Source organism: Anomaloglossus baeobatrachus, chromosome 7, assembly GCF_048569485.1.
Source record: "Anomaloglossus baeobatrachus isolate aAnoBae1 chromosome 7, aAnoBae1.hap1, whole genome shotgun sequence".
Lineage (NCBI taxonomy): Eukaryota > Metazoa > Chordata > Amphibia > Anura > Aromobatidae > Anomaloglossus > Anomaloglossus baeobatrachus.
In genome coordinates, this window is record NC_134359.1 from 54,386,584 (window position 1) to 54,406,260 (window position 19,677).

The 19,677-nt window shown below is 46.0% G+C and overlaps 1 protein-coding gene across 2 annotated transcripts in view; it reads right to left on the reverse strand.

The window, feature by feature from the left end:
- Nucleotides 1–19,677, reverse strand: part of LRP2 (LDL receptor related protein 2) — a 402,994-nt gene that overhangs the window by 176,108 nt on the left and 207,209 nt on the right. For both annotated transcript variants that reach the window (XM_075317292.1, XM_075317291.1), the window contains exons 26-29: nt 9,153–9,401; nt 8,817–9,028; nt 5,179–5,363; nt 3,770–3,998 (exon numbers count right to left, since the gene is read on the reverse strand). In XM_075317292.1, the coding sequence (XP_075173407.1) occupies nt 3,770–3,998; nt 5,179–5,363; nt 8,817–9,028; nt 9,153–9,401 (875 nt within the window). The remainder of the gene's footprint in view (nt 1–3,769; nt 3,999–5,178; nt 5,364–8,816; nt 9,029–9,152; nt 9,402–19,677) is intronic.

Sequence of the window (19,677 nt, forward strand, 5' to 3'; positions counted from 1 at the left end):
GGTCTGGGGTTGATTACAGGTGTGTGGTTTTGCATTTGGAAGCTGTTGCTGTGACCAGACAACATGCGGTCTAAGGAACTCTCAATTGAGGTGAAGCAGAACATCCTCAGGCTGAAAAAAAAGAAAAAATCCATCAGAGAGATAGCAGAAATGCTTGGAGTAGCAAAATCAACAGTCGGGTACATTCTGAGAAAAAAGGAATTGACTGGTGAGCTTGGGAACTCAAAAAGGCCTGGGCGTCCACGGATGACAACAGTGGTGGATGATCGCCGCATACTTTCTTTGGTGAAGAAGAACCCGTTCACAACATCAATTGAAGTCCAGAACACGCTCAGTGAAGTAGGTGTATCTGTCTCTAAGTCAACAGTAAAGAGAAGACTCCATGAAAGTAAATACAAAGGGTTCACATCTAGATGCAAGCCATTCATCAATTCCAAAAATAGACAGGCCAGAGTTAAATTTGCTGAAAAACACCTCATGAAGCCAGCTCAGTTCTGGAAAAGTATTCTATGGACAGATGAGACAAAGATCAACCTGTACCAGAATGATGGGAAGAAAAAAGTTTGGAGAAGAAAGGGAACGGCACATGATCCAAGGCACACCACATCCTCTGTAAAACATGGTGGAGGCAACGTGATGGCATGGGCATGCATGGCTTTCAATGGCACTGGGTCACTTGTGTTTATTGATGACATAACAGCAGACAAGAGTAGCCGGATGAATTCTGAAGTGTACCGGGATATACTTTCAGCCCAGATTCAGCCAAATGCCGCAAAGTTAATCGGACGGCGCTTCATAGTACAGATGGACAATGACCCCAAGCATACAGCCAAAGCTACCCAGGAGTTCATGAGTGCAAAAAAGTGGAACATTCTGCAATGGCCAAGTCAATCATCAGATCTTAACCCAATTGAGCATGCATTTCACTTGCTCAAATCCAGACTTAAGACGGAAAGACCCACAAACAAGCAAGACCTGAAGGCTGCGGCTGTAAAGGCCTGGCAAAGCATTAAGAAGGAGGAAACCCAGCGTTTGGTGATGTCCATGGGTTCCAGACTTAAGGCAGTGATTGCCTCCAAAGAATTCACAACAAAATATTGAAAATAAAAATATTTTGTTTGGGTTTGGTTTATTTGTCCAATTACTTTTGACCTCCTAAAATGTGGAGTGTTTGTAAAGAAATGTGCACAATTCCTACAATTTCTATCAGATATTTTTGTTCAAACCTTCAAATTAAACGTTACAATCTGCACTTGAATTCTGTTGTAGAGGTTTCATTTCAAATCCAATGTGGTGGCATGCAGAGCCCAACTCACGAAAATTGTGTCACTGTCCAAATATTTCTGGACCTAACTGTATCTAAATTAACTAATTATTAATTTAAAACATTAATTTTAAATTATTTAAAATAGATAACAACATGATCTCTTCCAGAATCAAATTCTTATTGAAATTATCTACATTTTGACAATTTTCCTTCATGCCCCATTGAAAATATTTTTTATTTGTTTGCACAACTTTGTGCCCTTAGATGGATTGACCATTGTGAGAAGAGATGTGGCACAAACCCTTGATCACTTTCACTCTGCAGTATTTTGGTCAACATTTTGGCTCAGTATTTGTAAGCCAAAATTAGTATGGGAACCATAAAATAAGTGCAATTGAAATATTTGTACCATTCTGTTGTTTTGATTTCACTTTTTTACAAATGTTTCTGTTATTGCAGCCTTGTATGTTTGATGTTGCGGCATTCTAGAGAAAACATGGCTTTAAGAGACAGCCAGGGATGATTCGGCTTCACCCCTATCTCCTAGACTGATAGATCTTTCCTTAAGGTTATGTATAAGTAGAGACTTGTCAGTCAAGGAGAGAAAGGTAGGAAGACGCCACCGTGGAGCTGCGTATTGGATTAGTCTCATCCCAGTCACATTGTAGCTGTGATCTACTAGAGTAAAACATACAGAGCTGCCATTGCAAAGCCTGTCTCAAATTCATACCACCCTTGGTTTAGGAAACATCAGTTAGATGCCAGGATCCCTTTAAAATATAGGTCAGTTCTAGAGTAAAGCAAAAAGATATGCGCTACTCTGGCTTGACGTCCAGTCCGGGCATCTATGGCAGCTTGACCTGGGCAGTCTTCACTTCTACATCGAGCATCCTGGGAACCTCTTACTAGGCTTTGCAAATCGTGATTAGGTCTCATGCGACTTCATAACATGGAAAGGCCTAATGAATACAAAGGGAATCCAGAATGCTCGGTTGAGAATGCCACAAAAAGTGAAGACTGTCCTGGTCTGGATACAACAAACTACAAAATACATACAGCTGCACTCTAAAATGGCAACAATGAATAAGGGAAATCTGGTATTGAATTACTGCTATAGGAATATTTGAAAAAAAGAGATATTTAGCTTATGTATTGGCCAATACATGTGATTCCCAGTAAACAGGGACAATGTGTATCTCAATATACCAGGAACATAACTCGCATGCCTCTATCTGGGTTACAAACCTACATGTCTGGGCAGCTAGGATACAGCTACAATGGGGAATGAACACAGCCTGTGTGATGGTGGAATATGGGGGGTTGTGTATAATTTTGTGTAGGTTCGTGTTTTAGGCATGGTGCTCTGTCCATTCTATGTATTATTTGTCCTGTCTGCAGGGTTATAACCCCCTGCAGTGCTTCTGTCCCTAGGTCTGGGGGAGGAGGGCCTGGATTCCACCCAAACTCTCTGTTTACCTGGGAGATTATTCAGTCAGTCTGGGAAGGACAAGAGACAAGCAGGAAGAATCATTCACTGGGGGAGAAGCTGTGGCTACAGGCAGCACCCCAGAGAGCCGTTAAGAAACCCTGATTTCCCTGGAAAAGGACTGATGGAGGATTGTGACTGATCCCTGGGACATTTATTCCATTACTGGACTACTTTACCCTCTGTGTTGTGGATTATTTGATGGACCTTCTTACTTGCTTAGAAAAAGGTTCTTTGGATTGTTCAATCATCTCTTGCTCTGTTGATTGTGTGATATCGGACAAGGACCCCGTGACAGCCTGGTTACAGGGCAAAGTGCTCAATCAGAAAGAAATACACTGCAAATACATCAAAAAGACTCACCCGCACATCCAACAATTGTGAACAGGTGCTAGCTGAAAACACAATAGAACTACAAAATACATACAGCTGCACTCTAGAATGCTAACAATGAATAAGGGAACTCTGGTATTGCATTACTGCTATAGGAATATTTGAAAAAAGAGATATTTAGATTATGTATTGGCCAATGCATGTGACCTCGGTAACCAGCGACAAGTTACAAGTTATACCTCAATGTTGCTAGGTACCAGGCTCACATGCATTGGCCACTACACAAGCTAAATATCTCTTTTTTTAAATATCCCTACAGCAGTAATGCAATACCAGAGTTCCCTTATTTATTGTTAGCAATTTACAGTGCAGCTGTATGTGTTTTGTAGTTAAATTGAGTTTTCAGCTACCACCTGTTCACACCGTTGGATGTGCGGGTCAGTCTTTTTGATGTATTGGCTGCAACAAATGACCAGATTTGACGCCACATCGTGGACAGTATGAATCTTTTTGCGCAACTTTAGTCAGATCACAATTACCAGTGACAAAACATAACAAGAAGCACAATCGACCAAAAGAGTTGTCAGCTGCTGAAAGTATCTGACCAATTTATGGCCAAGATCTGGCAAAAAAAAAATGAATTATAAATTTATATAAACATTTAACATATCAATGACACTCACCAAATCACTAGCCAATGCCTGCCTCCTATTGTTTCCATTGTAATCACAGTAGTCAATGTAGTCAAGATAAGCATCAGCAAAGTAGAGGCGCTTAGTAGGATAATCAATAGTTAGTCCATTGGGCCAATAAATCTTCTCTGAAATAATAATCGTCCTTAAGGTTCCATCCATACTAGACCTTTCGATTCTAGGATTTCTTCCCCAGTCTGTCCAAAACATTAGCCGGACACTGAAAAAAAAAATCAGTTTTAAATTTGTGCAATTTTGTCTAAAATTAAAAATTTTAACTCATAAAAAAATTGGGGGCTTCAATTATTAAAATCTACATTTGTCATTTGAGGCTCAACAGAATAAAATGGCATAAAATGGAAAAACTGGAGAAGAGGTCAAGTGGCCACAGTGATGTTGATTGTTTTGGTACATCTCGTTTCATGGTCGTGTTGTCTACATTAGGTTTTTAGGCAAGAGTTGATGTTCACTGAACTCATTCTTGTTTGTAAAAACATAAAGCCCGATGGACAATTTGGGTAAATTACGTCACCGAGAGCTCAAAAGTTGACGCCATTCATTTAAGGCACTTTTCATTGGACAGCAAAATAGGACCAGCACTGAATTTTGGCAGTAAAGTAGTCTTGTTTTGTATAAATATCATGGGTGTGTCACGGGTGATAAACAGTCATGTGGTTTCTGGCTATAGAAGGTCACAGCGTTTGGCTGCACAGAATGCTCACTGACTTTCCATTGTTCCTGCTGTCAGTATTCATTGGTATAGGTAGCTTTCCTGCTGGATTCATCTCTCCCCCTTTTGGATTCAGCAAGAGCTCGCCTTCCACCCAGCTGCTGATCATCAGCATTCTCTTGGTGCTTTAATACCCCTTCCTTGCTTGGACTGGTGCTGAATCTGATTATATTTTTCAGTTCATTCAAGCCATGGTTTCAAGCAGGTGGTATTGTTGCTGAAAACTTTGCAGAACTTCTACCTGTGTCATCTGTAGATAAGTAGTTCATGTATTTTCCCCCCTGTGTGTCCGCCTTGTGTCTTCTATAGTGTTTAGGGGGGTTGACGAAGAGGTATCTGGCTTGGCGCAGAGGTGCGGAACCTATCTAGGGTGGTGAGGGACCTCAGGGACCAGTAGTAGGTTTGGTCAGGAAGTCACCATCTTTCCTTTCCCTAGACACAGGGTTATCATTCCCTTTCACAGTTCTCTTGGTACCTCCCCGTACCTAGCGTGACAATAAATCTACTATAAAAAACTGAGCTTTGAAAACAAGTTATAAATTAAATAAAAATAAAAAAAGCATAAAAGCTGTATCGTAAGTGGTAAAAGACCCATGAGATTTAACCAATGGCCAAAAATGTGCACTTTTTCTCATTCCAAAAAATAAAATGACCATGTAAATATTCTTACTCTGTTCTGGGATCCAACACAAGTCCTCGAGGATTTGTCACATTCTCACTGATGAGGACAGCTCTGTGAGTCCCATCAAGTTTAGAGACTTCGATTGTTTCCAGAATATAGTCTGTCCAGTAAAGGTTTCGTCCTACCCAGTCTACTGCAAGGCTTTCTGTCACGGTGACACCACTGTCAAAAATCTGTAATAAAAGCAATCAAGTCAATAAAAATTGCATTGTCATCATCAAATCTGATCTAATATGGACACAACATAGCAACAGAAATACGCATAAAGATTCTACAGACAGATTCCGCAATCCAATAGTTACAGTATACTAGTATATATGTCTGATAACCAAAGCAATCCGTCACCAACATGGAAGCCAAATGTATTACATACCCCTTCACATGTACCGCGCCATGGAATCAATGGTGCCCGATAAATAAATATTAATAATAATTAATGAGGTTCGAGATTATCTTTGTTCCTATAAATCACCTTATGTAAGGGTCCTTTAACTGGCATATGATAATAAAATAATGGGATCTAGTTGACCAACAATGAATTCTAGGCCCAAATAAAAGATACGATCAGTTGTTGGATGACTGCTGACATGTTTACATGGGACAATGATTTGGAAGAAAATGTTCCTATGATATTCGGCCCATGAAAAAATGTTGTATGATTAAAATTAGAGTTTATTCTGTCCATTTATACTGAATTATATTTTAGGATAATATGACTGTTGTGCCCAACAAAATGGCCATCAAAGGTCAAAAAAAGTGGAAAAGATGGAAAGAGAAGTACAGCAATGTTCCCCATTCTCTTCATTCTATTCCATAGTTCTTGGGACGATGAGGGTCACAAGACCTCAAATCACCCAATAAGGGAACTTATCGTCTGAAAAATTAAGCTGTATGTAAGTATATTACGCTACAAATTAAATATGGGCCTTAAATAGCATGAGTTATTGATATTTTTGATTCTAAAAGGCCTTCCTCAGGAAAACCAAAAAAAATTAAAAGGATATAAATTGTTAATCAGACTCATTTTGTCTAGAAATGTAATCACTATAGTACACTTATACAGCCACAGTCTGGTTAAACTGACAGTAATTGATCTTAAAATGTTGCTAGGACAAGTGCGCATGTGCAGCAGGTACCAAAGGCATCGCTAGCATCAAACATCCGGAACAACATCCCAGAACGTCTTTCCTGGAGCCCCGGATCTCCTGCAACCATCACACTGAACTGTGTTGGCATCATATTGTCACTGATACAGTTCAATAAGCAAAAGCACCATCTTCTATCACTGTCCATCTCCTAAGCCACACAATGCTATAGGTCTGTGACATAGGAAACGTCGGTGGGCCAACAAGGGCAGCACGATTATATGATTGCATTGCGCTGTGGAAGAGAAGCTGCAGGCTGCGGTGTCAGGAATCAGGATTAGGTGAGTATAAGCGTTATTTTTTTATATTTATATTATACTTTTGTGGGGGCCATAATAAAGCCTATAAGAGGTTGTGGGGCCATCATACTATATATAGGGATAAATGGGGGGCAAAATGAACTACATAGGAGGCTGTAGGGGCCATCATATTATATCATATATAGGGAGCTTTGTGATGCCATTACTGTAATCTGTTCACAACTTTTGACATATTGGTATTTCAAAACTCGTATCCCTGCCTTTGATGCAGGCTCACATGCCGACCCCACATCTTTGCCAGCACATGATGGCTGATTTCATCAGCTGTCATGTGCCTCTAACAGTCACAAGTGGATTGGAGATCGTCCTGCAGCTGTTAACCAGTTAAATCCTACTGCCAATCTCTGACAGCATCATTTAACGTGCCCTAGTGAGGAGCACGTAATTCCACTCTTCCACTCATGACGTGATCATAGCGCTGATGGGTTGCAATGATAGCCGGGGGTGTTCTAGCTCAGGTTTCTGACAGTGTAACAAGACATTGGTCCTTTTAATGTACTACTAGCTATAGTACCAGGCATTGCATGGGATAGTAACTAAGTGTCTCTCTGTCTCTCTCTCTCTCTCTATCTGTTTCTGTTTGTCTCTCTCTGTCTCTCTGTCTCTCTGTCTCTGTCTCTCTGTCTCTCTCTGTCTCTCTGTCTCTCTGTTTCTCTCTGTCTCTGTCCATTTGTCTCTATCTTTCTGTCTCTCTCTGTTTCTCTTTCTGTCTCTCTCTGTCCATCTCTCCACTGAAATCATATTACGTCACACATAAGCTTCTTATACTAACAATATTTTTCGCTGCCTATAGCAACCAATCACAGCTCCTATTAATGACCTGTAGCTCCCAGCTCCATTGACTTTAATGTCAGCAAATAACTGTAAAGCGTGGGTGTAGCACTCACGGGGCATGGGTTCAATTACTAGTCGGCGGGCCCCTTGTGGAGGTCTGGGATGTCACAGTGGCCTGCCTGGTTTCGTGCCCCGAGGTGTCTACAATGAAAGAGGGGGATAGGAGGTGATGATGGGGGCTTTTGTCATGACGCTACCTGTGGTACGCAGCCAGGGATTAGCCGCCGCTGCTGTCGCTGTTCTCCAGGCAGATGGTAGTAGCTACAAAGATGATTTCGCTGCCCACAGGTGGAGCAGGGCCCAGGGAGGATGATGAGGGCTGCAGTGGTGGCGGGGGCCGTTGGCGCCGGGGCGCCGGTGCCCGTAATAAAAGTCCGAGTCAATTGCTGCGGTTCCAGGTTCTTTAATTAATGTTATGCTGTGCGCCCGGGTAGTACTGGTCGCCCACTGTGATGGGCCCCGTCGACCTCGGATAAGTTGGAAGATGTCACCGGTGTTTGGAAAATGTCTTTTCTAAGAGTTGCCCCTCCAGCAGTGAGGAATCCGGGCTGAGCGTTCCGCTCTAAGCCACAGGCCCCGTGAAGAAGAAAACGGAAGAAGGTGATGGTGGTGTCTTGTCGCCAGATCTAAAGTCCCGGGTAGACTGACTGAACATAGTGTGCTGTTACTCCTACTTCTACCCCAAGTGGAACCCAACCCCAGGTGGTTGTCCTAGTGACCAGGGAGTCCCAAGCTTCATGTTGGCCAACCCCCCGCCTACCCTAGTCCAGCTCCCCAGTGAGAAGGTTCCTAAGCTGTATGTAAAGTGTGAATGTGGAACACCGGTGATTAACCCCCTCCTTACTCGAGGCGAATACCGCACCTTAAATAAAGTGCAGTAGTCTGTGGCGTCTGCAGCCACAGGAGCACCACACGGGGTTAGATTTTCAACTCAAAACATAGTCTACGACGTTCCCTGAGTCAAATGAGGAGGCTGTGTAACATTTTGTGATTGAAAATGAGACGGTGTGGATTCCTTTAGCGGACATACATACATACACATACATGTATACATTTAGATATTAGATAATGATTATTTCTCAAACCAAAACAAGTCTATCACCCCCTTTTAAGTAGTGCAACATCGAAGCTTGCATGGCTTACAACATATTACATAGCAAAATATTATTGATCAGTATAGAACATAAAAATATAAATCTACCGATAGTCATATGCAAGACTGCAGTGTTTCTTAAATGTTGTGTCTTGCTATCTATGGATTTCTAGTTGGTATCTACCATATATCTCAAGGTTTCCTCTACAGCTTCTTTCAGAGAATAGAACTTACAACTTTCCTATCTGTCCCATTGATATAGGCAGTCCAAATTTTATCCTGCGTCGTGTCAGACCAGTATATCCGATTAGTCACAGAGTCAAAATCCACAGCCACTATATTGCGTCCATCCCTTACAACGGAATAAATGTTGTGAGCTTGCGTGGTGATATTGTCAGCCACGATCTGGTTACGACTTGCCACCAATAGCAGCAGATTCCCAAACTCTAAAAAACAAAATAAGGACAATATACAAAATTATAACCATGACAGAAAACCCAACATCTGATGTAAAATATTAAAAATTAATGGAAGTTACTGGAGTATCTTCGACGTTAGCAGGAAACGTACCGGAGGCTTTGCAGGTTCTTCCATTGGGTTCTAAAATGTAGCCCTCATCACAGTCACATCTGAAGGATCCTCGCTCATTACTACAGCTTTGACTGCAGGATCCAGGAATAAGACACTCATTGATATCATCACAAGTTTTGGAGTCATTTAATAGCTGGTAACCAACTGGGCAGGTGCACTGGGCTCCAAAAGGCCCCTGGATGCATCCATGAGTGCAGCCACCATTACTGTCCATACAGCTCTCCTGGTCTGTAAACACAAGAGTATTAAATCTTTAGAAAAAAATGGTATAAATCTGTAACAGACTCCTAACCACAATACTACTTTCTGCACTAAATCAATAAACGGCTGCAAATGTATAAATACCCTCTAAAATTGAATTTTAGACCCTTATTTCAAGCCATTCTTACTTTAGCTCTAATGCTGGTCATAAGAGGAAATCAGAGCTGCTGGAGCCATTGTAGTCGGAAGCAGTGTAGGCCGCAGTCCTGGTGTCTCACTGCAGCTGTGAGGTTGGACCTTATCTTTTTGTTGATTCCCCTGTCTGTCTCTCCTTCCCCTCCATATTGATTAGTGCAGTGGTGGGACTAGTGTCTCTCGCTGGTCATCTCACTAGCCAGGTGTTTGCAGGGCTAGTCAGGGATTAGGTATCTGGCTCAGCGACAGGTTGAAACACCCTATATAGGAATGCTAGGGAACTGAGGAAACAGTTTGAGGATTGTTCAAGAAGTGTCCCCTCACCTCTCTCACTAGCAGCAGGGCCCATCATTGTTACAGTGTCCCCGGTGTACCCCTTGTTTTGTTGTGTGTTTTGCCATGCACCAGGCATTCCCCTAGTCCATGCGTGGCATAATGCCAATGGAAACAACCAATCTTGTAGCTTTTCCAGCACCAGCAGACAATTTGGATATAGAAGGTGGTAAATAACTGTAGCTGCTTTGATATAAGGTAACACACCAGCATTTTGATAAGTAATAATAGCAGACAATAACTGACAACAGAAGCAGCAGTGGAGGCTCAGAGCTGGACCTGGGGAGGGTGAGTAATGCATAGTTTGTTGTTTCTAAACAAACTGCAGCTGTGGGACAAAGATTTTCCAAAACCAGAGAAGCCCTTTAATTTATATTATGGCATGCAAGTGAAAGGGGCCAAGCTGTAATACCAGGCAAAATTAATGATATATCTTATATCAGACAGTAGTGGACTATGTTCGGGTGTCCGTCTGCAGAAACGTATATATGCAAAAAATGGCACAAAACAGAGCACACGCTAACGCAGTGCACTCCATAACAGTGATGGCCCTGTCGGGCGCATGCGTCCGGAACACGCTTTGCAGAGTGGGGGAGGGGCGGTTCGGACGGATGCTCTGACGGGACCTGTGAGCGGAAGGTAAAACGCAATGTGAAAGGAGCCTAATACTATTTCAATATTCGTCATAAATAACGAACCTAATGCAAGTCAATGGGGAATGCAAGCATTTTTCTTGAAGATTTCTCAGAAAAGTGCTCGGGTTCCCCATTGACTTGCATTAGGATCGGTATTCGTGATGAATACTGGAATAGTACTAGGTATTTGGTACGAATAACCCAAATATTTAGAATTTGCTCATCACTACCAGACATGTCACTCGAAGCAAGGATCACCAAGCTATGAGTTTACTTTAGACACTTCATACAAAGAGAGCAATCACTGGAGAAGGACCTCATGGTCGGAAGAATGGAAAGAACAAGGCGAAGAGGAAGACCAGCAACCCGATGGCTTGATACTATCAGGATAACGTCGGAGAAGACCCTGGTGGACCTATCTAGGCTGCACAAGATCGATCTTCCTACAGAGCATTCAACTACAAGACGACATGGCTCGAGATCAAGCTGAAGGCTATTAGAAGGAAAAGACTAGTGATGAGCGAGTACTAAAAAGCTCGGGTGCTCGAAGCTCGGGCCGAGCCTCCCAAGATACTCGTGTACTCGGCCCGAGCAACGAGCCCAATGTTATCCTATGGGAGACCCGAGTATTTTTGTGAAATGACCTCCCGGCAGCATGGAGAAACCCTAAAAATGTCACAAAAGTCTCAGAAGAGTGCTCAAATGACATGGCAACAGCATGGGGAAGACCCCTTGAAGCATTTATCACTGAAAAGTCACAGCTGTGAACAATTTTGTCCGCGTTTTACGCCATTTTTACGGACTCACCAGAAAACCTTCCAAAATGACCCCAAAATGATTTTTCATGGCGGAAATGTTAAGGGCACATACCCAATAGTGAGATAGAGCTGGTGTATGTTACTTTTTGAGATCAATACATGAAAGATTTTACGTGAAAACATTGTGTGGCACTCCGATGTCCCTGAGAAGAGACGTACATGAAGGCCTCTTGAGTCTAATGTGCCCATTTTGAGGAAGTGAGTCTTTGTAGTATTTTCCTTTGCCAGGGCAGTCCTAAATTGTGAGGTTCACCAATGCCCCTGCATACAGACGTGCATGAGGGCCTGTAAACCTGAAGTGCCCATTGGAAGGAAGTGGGTGTATTATAGTATAGCCCTTAGGCAGGGAAGCCAAACATTGGGAGGCTCCACGTTGTCCCTGGATAGAGACGTGCATGAAGGCCTGTAAACCTGAAGTGCCCATTGGAAGGAAGTGGGTGTATTATAGTATAGCCCTTAGGCAGGGAAGCCAAACATTGGGAGGCTCCACGTTGTCCCTGGATAGAGACGTGCATGAAGGCCTGTAAACCTGAAGTGCCCATTGGAAGGAAGTGGGTGTATTATAGTATAGCCCTTAGGCAGGGAAGCCAAACATTGGGAGGCTCCACGTTGTCCCTGGATAGAGACGTGCATGAAGGCCTGTAAACCTGAAGTGCCCATTGGAAGGAAGTGGGTGTATTATAGTATAGCCCTTAGGCAGGGAAGCCAAACATTGGGAGGCTCCACGTTGTCCCTGGATAGAGACGTGCATGAAGGCCTGTAAACCTGAAGTGCCCATTGGAAGGAAGTGGGTGTATTATAGTATAGCCCTTAGGCAGGGAAGCCAAACATTGGGAGGCTCCACGTTGTCCCTGGATAGAGACGTGCATGAAGGCCTGTAAACCTGAAGTGCCCATTGGAAGGAAGTGGGTGTATTATAGTATAGCCCTTAGGCAGGGAAGCCAAACATTGGGAGGCTCCACGTTGTCCCTGGATAGAGACGTGCATGAAGGCCTGTAAACCTGAAGTGCCCATTGGAAGGAAGTGGGTGTATTATAGTATAGCCCTTAGGCAGGGAAGCCAAACATTGGGAGGCTCCACGTTGTCCCTGGATAGAGACGTGCATGAAGGCCTGTAAACCTGAAGTGCCCATTGGAAGGAAGTGGGTGTATTATAGTATAGCCCTTAGGCAGGGAAGCCAAACATTGGGAGGCTCCACGTTGTCCCTGGATAGAGACCTGTTAGGTTCTTAGTGCCTCCGTGCTTGCATTTAAAAACCGCACGTGTGTGCCTGTTGGTGGCAGCTTTCCGCTGCATTTGTGTGAGTTTTGCACAAACTTGGATATAACACACAAGTCTAGTGAATACACATCAGCACAGCATTGCAAAATGCGCAAGGGCGTTGTCAACGAACAAGGAAGTGGACGTGATGGTGGTGCAGGCAGACACCGAGGTTGTGTGCAAGCTCTAATTTCGCCACAACAAAGGGCCACATCTAGTCGCTCGCACGTCCTGTCCCAAATTCTTGGGGACCGCAGCAGTACACCCCTCTTGAACCAAGACCAGTGTCAACAGGTTGTTAGTTGGATAGCGGATAATGCTTCCAGTCAGATTGGCACCACCACAAACACTCTGTCTTCCACACGGTCAAGTGTCAGTAGCCGTGATACTGCACCGCACATTTCAGAACCTGATCCTCCTTCCTACCACCAGGCCGAGTACACGTCCACGGACATTACTGATCCCACACTTGGACACTCGGAATAGCTGTTCGTTCACGTTTCCATTCACAAATTCTGGCCTCTCGCCAGCTCCTGTTGAAGTGGGCCATGACGAGATTGTATGTACAGATGCACAAATATTTGAGCAGCCACGTTCTCACGAAGTTGGCAACGTGTCTCAACAAGGGGTGGCCGATGATGAGACACAATTGTCAGGAAGTCAGGAGGAGGAGCAGGGTGCGGAAGAGGAAGACGACGTGGTGGATGATCCAGTAACTGACCCAACCTGGCAGGAGGATATGCAGAGCGAGGACAGCAGTGCACAGGGGGAGGGAGGCGTAGCATCACAACAGGCAGTAAGAAGCAGAGTGGTGGCCCCAGGCAGACGTCAGTCAACTGTTCCCCGGAACAACACGACACAAGGTGCCTGTACAAATGTTAGGTCTTCCCGAGTCTGGCTGTAATACTATTGTATGTATTGAGGATTTCGATTGCGTTAGGGCAATGACAACCAGAGACGAGTTCTTGGTGCAAGACATTTATAATATGCAACCAGCAAATATGTACATAAACGGAACAAAAACACAGTAGAACATAAATACAGGAAATACCTTCCAGGGACTGAGCGAAAGGGAATTCCCGGTACCGCGCACCGGACTCCCCCAGGGAGACCACCAACAGCAAACCCCTATACAGGGACTGTCTGGCAATCACCCCAGAAGCCCTAAATGCGCAGCAGCCGGGACACAAAAGGGCAATAGGTAAGTCGAAAAATGTCTGTACGTGATGTGAGTCCAGAGTGGTATTAAACGGAAGGAACCGGGCAGAAGTTCCGACCAAAGACGGCAAACGGAGTCCAGGTACAGCTAGATGATACCAGATGAAGTCCAGAGTCGGTGTCGGTTGTTTTCCAAGAGGATCCGAATAACAATCAGGAACCAAAAGCAGCAGGGCAGGAGCACACAGGAAGCAGTATACTCAGGCACTGGACTAAGCTTTAGGGGCGGCTTTTAAACAGATGGACAGGAAGTAGGGCAACATAACAGAAAACTCCATGTTAACAAAGGGCAAGCTCTTTCAAAAGAAAACTGGAAAACCAGGAACTCTGACACTGGCAGTTTTTTAAGTTGGCTCCAGATGATTCTAAAAAGGCCATTTGCAACACCTGCCATGCCAGCATCAGCAGGGGTACCAAAACTAGCAGCCTGACCACCACCAGCATGATCAGGCACATGTCAGCCAAGCACCCGACTTTGTGGGAAGTACAACAGAGTCGAGGAGCAGTGCTTGCTGATGTCACTGCTACGTCTTCGCTGGTTGTGCATGCGAGCCAATCCCCTGTCCATGCTGCCTGCGAACAAGCCTCCTCCACTCCTGCACCTGCAGTTGCCTACGCAGAAAGAACACCATCATCAAGCACGTCCTTGTCCCAGCGCAACGTTCAGTTATCCATTCAGCAAACCTTTGAGCGCAGGCGCAAATACACTGCCAACACCCCACATGCCACAGTTCTAAATGCTAACATTTCGCGACTGCTTGCGCTGGAAATGTTGCCTTTTAGGCTGGTTGAGACAGAAGCATTCCGCGAACTGATGGTGGCAGCTGTCCCACGTTACTCGGTCCACAGCCGCCACTATTTCTCCCTGTGTGCCGTCCCCGCATTGCATAACTAACCACGTGTCACAAAACATCACACGTGCCCGGAACAACGCTGTTTCAGCCAAAGTCCACCTAACCACAGACACGTGGACAAGTGCATGTGGGCAAGGCCGCTACATCTCGTTGACGTCACACTGGGTTAATATTGTGCAAGCTGGGACCCAGTCTGAGCGAGGGACGGAATACGTCCTTCACACACCAAGTTTTGCAGGCCCTACCTCAGTCAGGGTTTCACACACACTCTACAGCTCCGGAATGTCATGCTCCTCAGCCTCCTCCTCCTCCTGCGCATCCTGATCCACTTTACCCTCCACACCAGTCCCAAGCTGTAAGTGTCGCTGGCGGAGGAGGGGACGGTGCGCTCTCCCACTGCTCGGGTCCGGCTGACGCAGCTCTACGGCTGCTGCTGCTCGTTGGCTCGAGCGATGGCCGGATCCCGGGGACTCGAGCGGCGCTACTCGCCCGTGAGTGAAAAGGGGTGGTTTGGGTTTTGGGGATATTGTCCGTGACGCCACCCACGGTTGTGGTGATTGTGTGGACACCACCGCTGCTCTGGACGGGGATCCCGGGAGCCTGTGACAGGGAGCAGCTTTGTTGTTATTTCTCCCCTACGTGGGTAGGGGGGTTGGTTGTCCCGGGGCCTGGTGATGGGGTAGAGATGGATGACAGGCGGGTTGCGGGGCCTGATGAAGTGCATGGTCGCAGGGGCAGCGCTGTGCCGCACGGCACGGAGGTACTCACTCAGCCCAATGATGATGACACAGTTCAGGGTAAAACAAGTGGCTGGATGGACAGGTCACTCGGACGGCTGCGGTTGTTCCTCCCTGCAGGTTAGTGATGACTGTCTCTCCCTGCACCGAAGTTAAGTGTTGGTAGTGATGGTTTCCCAACGGTAACCCGCTCCCTGACCTGGATATGGGCCGGAGGAGCCCCTTTTGCCCACAGGCGCTGGCCCTGGGAGACGGTTGCCCTTGCCGGTGGCTGTGTCTCCCCTTCACGGTTGTACGGTTGCCTTCTATCTGGACTTGGCTGTTTGGAAACCCTGAGGTCCCCTTCAATAACGGATTTGGCAAATTCACGGCGACACCAAGCCTTGCCGGGATCCGAAAGTCCTCTGCCAATGGTGCTGGCTTCGCTTTGTATACCGGTCCGGTACGGCCGGGTCACCACCCGTCCACGGTCCTTACGGCAGACTCCAATCGGCCTCCACTGCAGACGGTCACCACATCCTGCCAACCTTGCTGTCCTGTCCAGGCCACACACCCGGACCAACTTCAGGCTCTTTGCTGTCACTTTTCTCCTCTCTACTACTTTCCTCCTTCCACTTCCTTAGCTTAACTCTCACTGCCTGTGTTTTCCCTCCTCCTCGGTGGGTGGAGACCAACCGCCTGGCTCCACACCCTGGTGTGGACAACAGCCCCTGGGGAAGGCAACAAGGATTTTGTGTTTTGACTATGATATGCCTGCAGGGAGTGTGGGGTGTTTAAGTGTTGTGCTCTGTGGCCCCTGGCTTGTCCAGGGCGACACAGAAGCACTGCAGCACTGCCTCGGCGAAGCGGCAACAGGCAGTGCTGAAGCTAATCTGCATAGGTGACAAACCCCACAATGCAGAAGAGGTGTGGACAGCTCTGAAACAGCAGGCAGATCACTGGCTCACAACTCTGAACCTAAAGCCAGGAAAGGTGGTGTGTGACAATGGCCGGAACCTGGTGGCGGCTTTGAGGCGAGGCCAGCTGACACATGTTCCATGCTTGGCCCATGTGCTCAACCTCGAGGTTCAGCGGTTTCTAAAGTCATAGTCAGAGCTGTCTGATCTGCTGGTAAAAGTTCGCCGCCTGTCTGCACATTTTCGAAAGTCACCTACTGCTTCAGCCGGCCTTGCCGCCTTAAGACGCCGTTTGCATCTTCCGGCACACAGACTGGTGTGTGATGTCCCCACGCGTTGGAATTCAACTCTGCACATGTTGGTCAGGATATGTGAGCAGAAGAGGGCAGTTGTTGAGTACCTGCATCACCTAAGCCGTCGGGAAATGGGTCAAACTCCACACATAACACCTGAGGAGTGGAGATGGATGTCCGACCTATGCACCATCCGCCAAAACTTTGAGGACTACAACAAGATGGTGAGCGGCGATGACGACATTATTAGCGTCACCATACCGCTTCTCTGCCTTCTAAAATGGTCTCTGCTCAGAAAACAAACATGATGCATTGCAGGCGGAGCGCGATGAGTTTCAGCAAGAAACAGTAGTGGGTGTGGGTGATGATAACACACAGCCCAGCCTCGTCTCATCACAACGTGCAGTGGAGGACTATGACGAGGAGGAGGATGAAGACATGGAGCAACTCTCTGGCCAAATTGAGGATATGACATGCAGTCATATCCTCGGTTCAGCGTGGCTGGCCAGAGGACAGGGTAGATGATGAGGAGGAGGAGGACAGCATGTTCAGTCATCGTGTCGTTCAGGATACTGAAGTGATGGCTGTTAAGAGTCTGGCACACATGGCTGACTTTATGGTAAGCTGCCTGTCTCGTGACCCTCGCGTTAAGAACATCTTGGCCGACAATCATTACTGGTTGGTAACACTGTTAGACCCACGCTAAAAGGAGAACTTTATGTCTCTTATTCCCGAGGCGGAGAGGTCAGGCAAAATGCAGCAGTTCCAGAAGGCCATAGTCACGGAAGTAGGCAAAGCATTCCCCTCACAAAACGCTAGCGGCATAGGTCATGAATCAGTGGACAACCGAGGCGTACAGCCGAGAGAGGCACAAGTCCAATCCGCCAGAGGTAGGGGAACAGTCTTTAAGATGTGTGACAGTTTTCTCAGCCCCTCACGTACCACAGCCCCTGAGGTGCGGGGTAGTGCCACAAGAAATCCTAAGTTTGCCCAGATGCTGAAGGAGTACCTTGCAGATCGAACAACTGTACTCCGACATTCCTCTGTGCCTTACAATTATTGGGTATCCAAGCTGGACACGTGGCATGAATTGGCTCTCTACGCCTTGGAAGGCCTGGCCTGCCCTGCTGCTAGCGTTTTGTCAGAGCGTGTTTTTAGTGCCGCAGGTGGAATCATTACAGATAAACGCACCCGCCTGTCAACTGAAAATGCTGACAAGCTGACTCTGATCAAGATGAACAAGGGTTGGATTGGGCCAGACTTCACCACACCACCAGCAAATGAGAGCGGAATTTAAAGTTTGCCATGTACCTCCACTCACCCATGGGTACACACTTCTGGAGTTTGGCTAATCGCTGGACTGCTCCTCCTTCTCCTCATGCGCCACCATGATGATGACCGTTACAAATTGCAATACTTAGGCCTTTGTTTCAGGTATACCCCCAGTGGTAAATTTTTTCGCCCATTCTTTGCAGAATGGACATTACAACGACAGGAGACCCACTCCTTTGCAATGGGAACAATGTTTTGAGGCCCTCATGCACGTCTCTATCCAGGGACAACGTGGAGCCTGACGCTGCCACCGACTGCCACACACGTGCTGTTTTTAAATGCAAGCACGGACGCAATAAGAACCTAACTGGTTTTTAGGAGCGACAATTACTGAGAAGTCTGACACTATCAGACACTGCTGACTGACGTGTATTATACACTAGACTTGTGCGTTATATAATAGTTTGTGCAAAACGCGCACCTGTACCCTGCCACCGACTGCCACACACGTGCTGTTTTTAAATGCAAGCACGGACGCAATAAGAACCTAACTGGTTTTTAGGAGCGACAATTACTGAGAAGTCTGACACTATCAGACACTGCTGACTGACGTGTATTATACACTAGACTTGTGCGTTATATAATAGTTTGTGCAAAACGCGCACCTGTACCCTGCCACCGACTGCCACACACGTGCTGTTTTTAAATGCAAGCACGGACGCAATAAGAACCTAACTGGTTTTTAGGAGCGACAATTACTGAGAAGTCTGACACTATCAGACACTGCTGACTGACGTGTATTATACACTAGACTTGTGCGTTATATAATAGTTTGTGCAAAACGCGCACCTGTACCCTGCCACCGACTGCCACACACGTGCTGTTTTTAAATGCAAGCACGGACGCAATAAGAACCTAACTGGTTTTTAGGAGCGACAATTACTGAGAAGTCTGACACTATCAGACACTGCTGACTGACGTGTATTATACACTAGACTTGTGCGTTATATAATAGTTTGTGCAAAACGCGCACCTGTACCCTGCCACCGACTGCCACACACGTGCTGTTTTTAAATGCAAGCACGGACGCAATAAGAACCTAACTGGTTTTTAGGAGCGACAATTACTGAGAAGTCTGACACTATCAGACACTGCTGACTGACGTGTATTATACACTAGACTTGTGCGTTATATAATAGTTTGTGCAAAACGCGCACCTGTACCCTGCCACCGACTGCCACACACGTGCTGTTTTTAAATGCAAGCACGGACGCAATAAGAACCTAACTGGTTTTTAGGAGCGACAATTACTGAGAAGTCTGACACTATCAGACACTGCTGACTGACGTGTATTATACACTAGACTTGTGCGTTATATAATAGTTTGTGCAAAACGCGCACCTGTACCCTGCCACCGACTGCCACACACGTGCTGTTTTTAAATGCAAGCACGGACGCAATAAGAACCTAACTGGTTTTTAGGAGCGACAATTACTGAGAAGTCTGACACTATCAGACACTGCTGACTGACGTGTATTATACACTAGACTTGTGCGTTATATAATAGTTTGTGCAAAACGCGCACCTGTACCCTGCCACCGACTGCCACACACGTGCTGTTTTTAAATGCAAGCACGGACGCAATAAGAACCTAACTGGTTTTTAGGAGCGACAATTACTGAGAAGTCTGACACTATCAGACACTGCTGACTGACGTGTATTATACACTAGACTTGTGCGTTATATAATAGTTTGTGCAAAACGCGCACCTGTACCCTGCCACCGACTGCCA